This window comes from Theropithecus gelada, chromosome 19, assembly GCF_003255815.1.
Source record: "Theropithecus gelada isolate Dixy chromosome 19, Tgel_1.0, whole genome shotgun sequence".
NCBI lineage: Eukaryota > Metazoa > Chordata > Mammalia > Primates > Cercopithecidae > Theropithecus > Theropithecus gelada.
The window spans coordinates 12,103,200-12,114,088 of record NC_037687.1 but is presented as its reverse complement, the minus strand read 5'-3'; the positions used below and the strand labels follow the sequence as shown (position 1 = coordinate 12,114,088).

At 41.0% G+C, this 10,889-nt stretch overlaps 1 protein-coding gene across 1 annotated transcript in view; it reads left to right on the top strand.

Moving 5' to 3' along the window:
• ZNF709 (zinc finger protein 709) overlaps window positions 1-8,480 on the top strand; it is a 14,712-nt gene extending 6,232 nt beyond the window's left edge. Inside the window, exons 3-5 of the mRNA XM_025367916.1 lie at window positions 5,305-5,431; window positions 5,636-5,693; window positions 6,695-8,480. Coding sequence (XP_025223701.1) covers window positions 5,305-5,431; window positions 5,636-5,693; window positions 6,695-8,264 — 1,755 coding nt within the window. The 3' untranslated portion in view covers window positions 8,265-8,480. The remainder of the gene's footprint in view (window positions 1-5,304; window positions 5,432-5,635; window positions 5,694-6,694) is intronic.
• The last annotated feature ends 2,409 nt before the right edge of the window (window positions 8,481-10,889 follow it).

Here is a 10,889-nt window from a genome sequence, read left to right as displayed (position 1 = left end):
GCTAGTTTTTTGTATTTTTTTAGTAGAGACGGGGTTTCACCGTGTTAGCCAGGATGGTCTCGATCTCCTGACCTCGTGATCCACCCGTCTCGGCCTCCCAAAGTGCTGGGATTACAGGCTTGAGCCACCACGCCCGGCCAGTATCCCCTAATAATCTTAAGGGAGTTACTGAATATAAAATAGAGGACAAATAAGTATGTCTCATCTTAGCCATCATAACTGTGCCTAAATTCCCCATGTTCATGGCACCCAGTGTCCTAAAATATCCCAGAGTGAACAGGTGAACGCTAAACCAGTGAGTCGTAAGTGAAATTTAAATTAAATTTAAATGAAATCTTTGGCACTTACAAATTGGCTTGACAGAATGAGACCCTATGGAACTTACTCCCTAGTTAAATTAGTTATGATGGCTCAATATAAATTGAACAGGGCCTTGAAGGATTGAAAAATATTATATAAAACCTATTTAGCGAGGAAGTGATTGCTTCTCATTTTAACAGTACACTTTGGCCTTTCTTAAACTTGCAAAGAATGAATGGCAACCCACAATGGATTACCACAACCTTAATGCTGTGGTTGCACTCATTAAGCCCCTATACCAATACCCAACATGGAAATTACTGACACCATCCAACTGATCTCACAGATTTCACCGTCTCACAGATTTGTATATGTCTGTTCTGTTTCTCACCATCTCACAGATTTGTGTATGTCTGTTCTGTTTCTCACCATCTCATGGATTTGTTTATGTCTGTTCTGTTTAGTGCTTATTTCAACAGCCACTAGCTATAGTTTGCAGTTTTACCTCTGAAGGCTGATTATACACCTTTACCTAGTTTCCCAAGGGAACCTCAACAGCCTTGCCATCGCAGTCTTTGGATGCGAAATCTGAACTGCATCCACCTTTCTCCAGGAGCACAGGTATGACATTACATTAATGACAGCCTTGTCTGAGGACATTGTTTTGACATTCATTCAGGATACATAAATACTGAAAAAAAAATAGAGCTTACAAAAAGTCCATTGCTCCACATTTAAAATAAGAGATCTTTATGTTTTGGTTAAATTCCTAAAAACCATTTGGTAAAAGGAGGGCCGCTCCATCCCTGACACTACTATGAAATAGCTATTGTCCCTCTGACTACCCACAGCATCTTCTAGGTTCTTTTGATGTTCTGGAGGCAACATAGTCCTTGTTTATAAATTTTACTTAAGCCCATTTATGCTGTTACTTGCAAATTGGCCCACCTTAAATGGGTACCCCTACCACAAAAGGCTCTAGAGTCTTTTTCATTCTCTTAACACAGAGCTTTCATAGAGGAGGAGCTTTTTCATTTTAATGAAGTCAAACTTACTGATTTATTTTGTGTGGATTTTGCTTATATCTAAAAATTTATCACCAAACCCAGGGTCACCTACGTTTTCTTCTTTGTTAACTTTTAGGTATCCTATAGCTTTACTTTTTTTTTGAGACAAGGTCTCCCTCTGTTGCCCAGGCCAGAGTGCAGTAGTGCAATCTTGGCTTACTGCAGCCTCAACCTCCTGGGTGCAAGCACTCCTCCCACTTCAGCCTCCTGAGTAGGTGGGACTACAAGTGTGCACCACCACACCTGGCTAATTTTTGTATTTTTTGTAGAGATCGGTTCCCACTTAGTTGCCCAGGCTGGTCTAAAACTCCTGACTTCAAGCTGTCCTCCTGCCATGGCCTGCCAGAGTGCTGGGATTACAGGCATGAGCCACTGCTCCTGGCCTAGTTAGATCTATGATCCATTTTGAGCCAGTTTTTGTTTAAGGTGTAACGTCTGTTTCTAGATTTGTGTTTTTTTCATTGTGTTTTGCATGTGGATGTTCAGTTTTTCCAACACTGTTGACAAAGGCTATCTTTTTTCATTGAATTACCATTGGTCATTTGTTGAAAATCAGGTGACTCATTGAGTCTATACTACACCAATGTGAGTCTGTAAGAAAGCAATTGACTTTTGTGTGTGTGTGTATATATATATGTGTGTGTGTATATATATATATTTTTTGTTTGTTTGTTTGTTTGTTTGTTTTTTGAGATGGAGTCTTGCTCTGTCACCCAGGCTGGAGTGCAGTGGCTTGATCTCGGCTCACTGCAAGCTCCGCCTCCCGTGTTCACGCCATTCTCCTGCCTCAGCCTCCCGAGTAGCTGGGACTATAGGCGCCCGCCACCACGCCCGGCTAATTTTTTGTATTTTTAGTAGAGAGGGGGTTTCACTGTGTTAGCCAGGATGGTCTTGATCTCCTGACCTCGTGATCTGCCCGCCTCGGCCTCCCAAAGTGCTGGGATTACAGGCGTGAGCCACCGTGCCTGGCGAGATTTTATACTTAGACAATCATGTCACATGCCACAAAGACAGTGATATTTCTTCCTTCCCTATCTGTATCTCTTCTCCCCTCCCCTCTCCTCTCCTCTCATTAGTTACACTTTGAGTATAATCTGTTGAGTAGGAGTGGTAAGAGGGGACATCTTTGCCCATTTCCTCATCTTACCAGGAAAGCATCTAGTTTCTCACTATTAAATATGATATTAGCGGCAGGTTTCCTATAAACACTGCTTCTCAAAAAGAGGAAGGTCTATCTCCAGTTTCTTATCATAAATGCATGTTGTATTTTGCCCATAACTTTTTCATTTTTATTTTTCCCACTTATATTTATGATATTAGTAATTTCTATTCTCTTTCTCTTTGTTTTTCAGTTAGCGTACCGTACATTTATCAAATATATTGATCTTTTCAAATAAACACCTTTGGTTTTGTTTAATTTCTCTTTTTACTATTTCTTCTGTTGTGTGTTTACTTTGGGTTTTATTTGCTCATATTTTCTTGCTTTCCTAATGTAGATGCTTAGATTCTTTTTTTTTTTTTTTTTTTTGAGACGGAATCTGCTGTGTCTCCCATACTGGAGTGCAGTGGTGCCATCTCGGCTCGGCTCACTGCAAGCTCTGCCTCCCGGATTCACGCCATTCTCCTATCTCAGTCTCCTAAGTAGCTGGGACTACAGGCGCCCGCCACCACGCCCGGCTAATTTTTTGTATTTTTAGTAGAGACAGGGTTTCACCCTGTTAGCCAGGATGGTCTCGATCTCCTGACCTCGTGATCCACCTGCCTCGGCCTCCCAAAGTGCTGGGATTACAGGTGTGAGCCACCACTCCTGGCTAGATTCTTTTTTTATAGGCAGAATCTCACTCCGTTGCCCAGGCTGGAGTACAGTGCTGCGATCTCAGCTCACTGCAACCTCCGCATCCTGGGTTCAAGCAATTCTTCTGCTTCAGCCTCCCAAGTAGCTGGGATTACAGGTGTGAGCCACCGCGTCCAGCCCTGTTCATTTATTTTTACTTTGCATACTAGTTCATTTATATTGCACGTATGTCAGATATTTTTCTGCTGCTTTGTGGTTTGTCTTTTAACTTTCTTGATTTTAGGATATTTGAAGTTTTCAGTCTCATCCTTTATGGCTTACTCTTACATGAGAAAATTCTCCCTACTCTTGCATTTAAAAAAAATTGCCTGTGACTTTTGAAAGAGTTTTAATTCTATTCTTCACGTTTAAATCTACATTAAATTGATTATTGTCTATGGAATAGAGCTAATGCAATGCTTTTTCCAATTAGATAACAGTTTGTCTCTTCTACATGTATTAAAGTGTTAGTGATCTCTTCCATTCCCCTACAATGCTTGCTCTATCATTAATCAGTTTTCCTTATAAATGCCAGTCCATTGAAGACACTTTCCCCCTCCCTTGTTCTATTTATCTCTCTGCGTGTTATGCTGTTAGGAGGGTTATAGTTTGAAAATCCTTGATGCATACTAGGCAAGTATTTATGTTGCTCTTCAAAAGACTTTACCCATTGTTTGACATTTATTGTTCCTCTTAGGTTTGGAAAAGTAGTTTTTCTTGACTCCTAATAAGTCTGTTTTAGGGATTTGTAGAATTTTATAAAGATATCATTTGGGAGCAGTGGCATCTTGTTGACACTGAGTTTGTTCTAAGAACATGTACCAACTTTCACCTTAATTTAATTCTGCTTTGACTTTACCCAATAACATTTTTTAAAATTAGGATTGTTAAATATCCTTCATTAGCCTTATTTAGTCATAGTTGGCATGGAGGAAAGCAGATGCAAGCCTTTAAATGTTCTTTCCTCATGTAATCACATGGAATGGGCTCAATTCCCCAAGCAACAAGTGTGATATTATATATTGTCTGCTAGGGAAGCTCATTAGAGACCCAGTGCTCACAGTGCTTTTGGGGGGCTGATCAAGTAGGCATCCTCCTGGCATGTGAAAAAGTCCAGACTCTAAAAAGGAAAAAAGGAGTTCAGTATATACTCTATTGCTTCCATAAACCATTTAGGCACACTAAGCCACTCTTTTTTTTTTTTTTTTTTTTGAGACATAGTCTCGCTCTGTCACCTAGGCTGGAGTGCAGTGGCATGATCTTGGCTCACTGCAAGCTTCACCTCCCGGGTTCACACCATTCTGCCTCAGCCTCCCGAATAGCTGGGACTACAGGCGCCTGCCACCACGCCCAGCTGTTTTTTTGTATTTTTATTAGAGACAGGGTTTGACTGTGTTAGCCAGGATGGTCTCAATCTCCTGACCTCGTCTGTAATGCCAGCACTTTGGGAGGCCGAGGTGGGCGGATCACGAGGTCAGGAGATCGAGACCATCCTGGCTAACATGGTGAAACCCCGTCTCTACTAAATATACAAAAAATTAGCCGGGCATAGTGGCGGGTGCCTGTAGTCCCAGCTACTGGGGAGGTTGAGGCAGGAGAAAGGCGTGAACCTGGGAGGTGGAGGTTGCAGTGGGCCGAGATGGCGCCACTGCACTCCAGCCTGGGCGACAGAGCGAGACTCCGTCTCATACACACACAAAAAAATCTCGTACAGATTTGACCCTGTGTTTCATGGGATGCTAAGTGATATAGTACATGATAAGGCAGGAGATAAAAAGTATTTTTCTTACAAGGAATTGTTCGTCTTAAACTGGAAATATTTGTTTCATTTCTATAGCATTTCTCCAAGATGCTGTGTATCCTGTCATTGGAGAGCATAAGACTTGAAGTGATCATAGTAAAAATGCAAAAATAATTTCCAAATATTGATGGTGGTGTTAAATTTATGAAGAAGTAAGTATAGACAGAGATTTGAGTTCTGATGTCAAAGTTATAGGATAAATGGAGAAAAAGGAATTATATATGGACTTTTAATGAACTGAGTATATCTCCTCAGTGCTGTCAGTCTCACCCGTCCTCCTCTATACATGTGGGATGTTTCAGGACTCAGTGGTCTTTGAGGATGTGGCTGTGAACTTCACCCAGGAGGAGTGGGCTTTGCTGGGTCCCTCTCAGAAGAAACTCTACAGAGATGTGATGCAAGAAACCTTTGTTAACTTGGCCTCTATAGGTAAGACTGAAATTATTCCCTCACTTAGTCAATTAGAGAACAAGTGTTTCTTGTTCATCAACAAGGTTCCAAGGTTTAGGATGTTGAAAGGGAATACTTTGGTAAATAAATCAGACAGGATAACAGCTCATCCTAGATTTAGAATCTAATACTTTTTCTATAATTTCAAATAGTTTTAATGATTTTTCTGGGCCTGCATTTTAGGGGAAAACTGGGAGGAGAAGAACACTGAGGACCACAAAAATCAGGGGAGAAAGCTAAGGTGAGTTGTACTTACAAAAGAAAATACTGTCTTATGAGAGAATCTTAGCATGTCATTAAGTTTAAAAAATGAATAATTGGAAGAAGCCCTATTTCATATTTATTTGTTGAAAATTGTTGCCAAGAAAGTTTTCTTAAAAATGGTACAGATGGCTGGGCGCGGTGGCTCACGCCTGTAATCCCAGCACTTTGGGAGGCTGAGGCAGGCGGATCACGAGGTCAGGAGATCGAGACCAAGGTGAAACCCCGTCTCCACTAAAAATACAAAAAATACACCGGGCGCGGTGGCAGGCACTTGTAGTCCCAGCTACTCAGGAGGCTGAGGCAGGAGAATGGCGTGAACCCGGGAGACGGAGCTTGCAGTGAGCCGAGATCGCGCCACTGCACTCCAGCCTGGGGGATAGAGCAAGACTCTGTCTCAAAAAAAAAAAAAAAGGTACAGTTGTTCAGTATTTGAAAAATATTTCACCTGGAAACAATATTAAGAAACTCTATATTATGAATTTTGGCCAGGCATGGTGGCTCATGCCTGTAATCCCAGCACTTTGAGAGGCTGAGGTGGGCAGATCACCTGAGGTGTGGAGTTCGAGGCTAGCCTGGCCAACATGGCAAAACCCTGCCTCTACTGAAAATCCAAAAATTAGCCAGGTGTGGTGGTGGGGTCCTGTAATCCCAGCTACTCGTGAAGCTGAGGCAGAATTGCTTGAACCCAGGAGATGGAGGTTGCAGTGAGCCAAGATTGTGCCACTGCACTGCAGCCTCGGCAGCAGAGCAAGACTCTTCTCAAAAAAAAAAAAAAAAGAACTCTATATTATGAGTTTTATTGTTTTGATAATGGCTCTGGTCAAGTACTCTTCCTGAGCATTCATAACATACACTTCCCCTGAAAATGGCAAAAGTGTAATTCTACTACCTACTAATGATTGTGAAATAATAATTATAAAATTATTTTAAAAAGCCACTAATTGTGTGCTTTTTTTTTTTTTTTTTTTTTTCTCACAGAAGTCATATGGTAGAGAGGCTCTGTGAAAGGAAAGAAGGTAGTCAGTTTGGAGAAACCATCAGTCAGACTCCAAATCCTAAACCAAACAAGAAAACTTTTACTAGGGTAAAACCATATGAATGTAGTGTGTGTGGAAAGGACTATATGTGTCATTCATCTCTTAATAGGCACATGAGATCTCATACTGAACATAGATCATATGAGTATCACAAATATGGAGAGAAGTCATATGAATGTAAGGAATGTGGGAAAAGATTCAGCTTTCGAAGTTCATTTCGAATCCATGAAAGAACTCACACTGGAGAGAAACCCTACAAATGTAAGCAGTGTGGTAAGGCTTTCAGTTGGCCCAGTTCCTTTCAAATACATGAAAGAACTCATACTGGAGAGAAACCTTATGAATGTAAGGAATGTGGGAAGGCCTTCATTTATCACACAACCTTTCGAGGACACATGAGAATGCACACAGGAGAGAAACCCTATAAATGTAAAGAATGTGGGAAAACATTCAGTCATCCCAGCTCTTTTCGAAATCATGAAAGAACTCACTCTGGAGAGAAACCCTATGAATGTAAGCAATGTGGAAAAGCCTTCAGATATTACCAAACTTTTCAAATACATGAAAGGACTCACACTGGGGAAAAACCCTATCAGTGTAAGCAATGTGGTAAAGCTCTTAGTTGTCCCACATCCTTTCGAAGTCATGAAAGGATTCACACTGGAGAAAAACCCTATAAATGTAAAAAATGTGGCAAAGCCTTCAGTTTTCCTAGTTCCTTTAGAAAACATGAAAGGATTCATACAGGAGAGAAACCCTATGATTGTAAGGAATGTGGGAAAGCATTCATTTCTCTTCCAAGCTATCGAAGACATATGATAATGCACACTGGAAATGGACCTTATAAATGCAAGGAATGTGGGAAAGCCTTTGATTGTCCTAGTTCTTTTCAAATCCATGAACGAACTCACACTGGAGAGAAACCCTTTGAATGTAAACAGTGTGGTAAAGCCTTCAGTTGTTCCAGTTCCTTTCGAATGCATGAAAGAATTCACACTGGAGAGAAACCCTATGAATGTAAACAGTGTGGTAAAGCCTTTAGTTTTTCTAGTTCCTTTCGGATGCATGAAAGGACTCACACTGGAGAGAAACCCTATGAATGTAAACAGTGTGGTAAAGCCTTCAGTTGTTCCAGTTCCTTTCGAATGCATGAAAGGACTCACACTGGAGAGAAACCTTATGAGTGTAAACAGTGTGGTAAGGCGTTTAGTTGTTCCAGTTCCATTCGAATACATGAAAGGACTCACACTGGAGAGAAACCTTATGAGTGTAAACAATGTGGTAAGGCCTTCAGTTGTTCTAGTTCTGTTCGAATGCACGAAAGGACTCACACTGGAGAGAAACCCTATGAATGTAAACAATGTGATAAAGCCTTCAGTTGCTCACGTTCCTTTCGAATCCATGAACGAACTCACACTGGAGAGAAACCCTATGCTTGTCAACAATGTGGTAAAGCCTTCAAGTGTTCCCGTTCCTTTCGAATACATGAAAGAGTTCATAATGGAGAGTAACCCTATATATGTAAGCAATATGGCAAAGTTTTCAGTTGTCCTATTCCATTTTTTTTTCTTTTTTTTTGAGATGAAGTCTCACTCTGTCACCCCGGCTGGAGTACAGTAGTGCGATTACAGCTCACTGCAACCTCTGTCTCCTGGGTTCAAGTGATTCTCCTGCCTCAGCTTCCTGGGTAGCTGGAACTACAGGTGTGGACCACCATGCCCACCTACTTTTTGTGTTTTTAGTAGAGATGGGGTTTCACCACGTTGGCCAGGCTGGTCTCGAACTCCTGACCTCAGACGATCTGCCTGCCTTGGCCTCCCAAAGTGTTGGATTACAGGTGTGAGCCACCGCATCTGGCTCCCATTTCCTTTTGAAGACATGAAATTATTCATATTTCAGAGAAACTCTATGACTATAAGACATGGGGATACCTTCAGTTCTTTACATGTGAATATGAGGAAGCATTCATACTGGACAGGAAACCCTGTGAATGTAGGCAATGTGGGAAAACCTTCAATGGTCATGTGACCTTTTAAAGACCATGAGAAGGCATATGAAGTATAAAGAATTTTCATATGCCCTATAAATATAAAGAATTAATAACCTTAAAAATGTAAAGAATGTGGAAAACTCTATAATTGTAAAGAATGTGGAAAAACCTTTATTTGTCTCAGTTTACTTGGAAGCCATGAACAAACTCACACTGGAAAGCGACTTCTTGAATATAGACATTGTGAGAAAGCCTTCAGTTGGCCCATATACTTATATGTGAGAATGCAGACTGGATAGAAATCTTATAAAAGTGAGAAATAACAATGTTTTCAATTTTAACAAATGCTCATGTGATACTCCCTTATGTGTGAAATTTCAATCTCGTTGAAACTCCCACTAGGGAGGTGTTGTATAAATGTAGATAATATGGGAAAGCCTGATGCAAATTAATTCATGTATATTGTTTTAGAAAATTCACAACATGACAGAAGTGTTATAAAATATAGTGTCAGTTACTGATTCTTAAAGTGGATCTCTGAATTATGGATTTCTATTTCACAAAAGAACATTGAGATGAGATAATTCTGTAAGCTCTTATACAGTTGTACACAAGTTGAATTGATAGTATTTTTTCATTAAATCCGTTTCTGAAATTTTGTCTTTCCATATTGAAGTCTGTTAGATTCATGAGTGAATTGAAGTGTATTTATAATAAGCTAGTAGTTTTGATTTTTATGTATTTTTTAGTTGTGCTGTAACGGGCCATCAAAAAATCACAATTTGGTAATCTTTAGGATTTCCTACTGGCCTTATGTGGCAGGTACTAGATATCATTATATGTATTTCATCTTTCTTTCTGACCAAAAGAAGCTTTTTTAGAGGAAGACAGAATGCCCTTTTTTCTATTTTTTTATGCTAAAAAATAATCATAATAAATTTTTGAGTCTGCAAAGTTTATCATGCAGTATACTCTCTCATTGGAATTATTATTTTCATTTTCTGATCTTTGCTATTTGTAATTCTTTCTGGCTGTGATTTGGATAATAGGCTTTGCATTAATAAGAGAGACCTGAGATAGAACCATATAACCTACAGCTGGAAATGGCTGTCCTGGGTTGTGTTAACATGGGTGATGTTGTGACTTATGTTTTCTGTAATCTATCCTTTTATGGCTCCATGGTATAACTGACCAATAGCCTACTTGCAGGAGATATGGAAGGCAGAAGTAAAGAAAGCATTAGTCAGGTTTTATAGCCACCATATGTGGAGACAGATGGATGCATAGGGGCTTCAGGGACACCTGCTTCCACCACATTGTCCTGATCCTTTGCTCTGCCAGCTGAGAGTATTCTTAGAACCACCACTAACTGCTTGACTGCCATATTTGCCTACCTCCCTCCCTCCCACCCTCCCTTCCCTCCCTCCCTCCCTCCCTTCTTTCTTTCTTTCCCTTTCTTTTCTTTCTTTTTCTGAGATGGAGTCTTGCTCTGTTGCCCAGGCTGAAGTGCAGTGGCATGATCTTGGCTCACTGCAACCTCTGCCTCCTGGGTTCAAGCAATTGTCCTGCCCTAGCCTCCTAAGTAGCTGGGATTACAGGTGCCCGCCACCAAACCCAGCTAAATTTTTTTGTATTTTTAGTAGAGACAGGGTTTCATCATGTTGGCCAGGCTGGTCTCAAACTCCTGACTTCATGATCCGCCCACCTTGGCCTCCCAAAGTGCTAAGATTACAGGCGTGAACCACTGTGCATAGCCCCAGCTGCCATATTTTCAGAGATGTAGTTTTCCACAGATTGTCTTCGACAGTTCTTTTTTTTTTTTTTTTTTTTTTTTTTTTGAGACGGAGTCTCGCTGTGTTGCCCAGGCTGGAGTGCAGTGGCCAGATCTCAGCTCATTGCAAGCTCCGCCTCCCGGGTTTTTATGCCATTCTCCTGCCTCAGCCTCCCGAGTAGCTGGCACTACAGGCGCCCACCACCTCGCCCGGCTAGTTTTTTGTATTTTTTTTTTTTTAGTAGAGACGGGGTTTCACCGTGTTAGCCAGGATAGTCTCGAACTCCTGACCTCGTGATCCGCCCGTCTCGGCCTCCCAAAGTGCTGGGATTACAGGCTTGAGCCACCGCGCCCGGCCGTCTTCGAAAGTTCTAC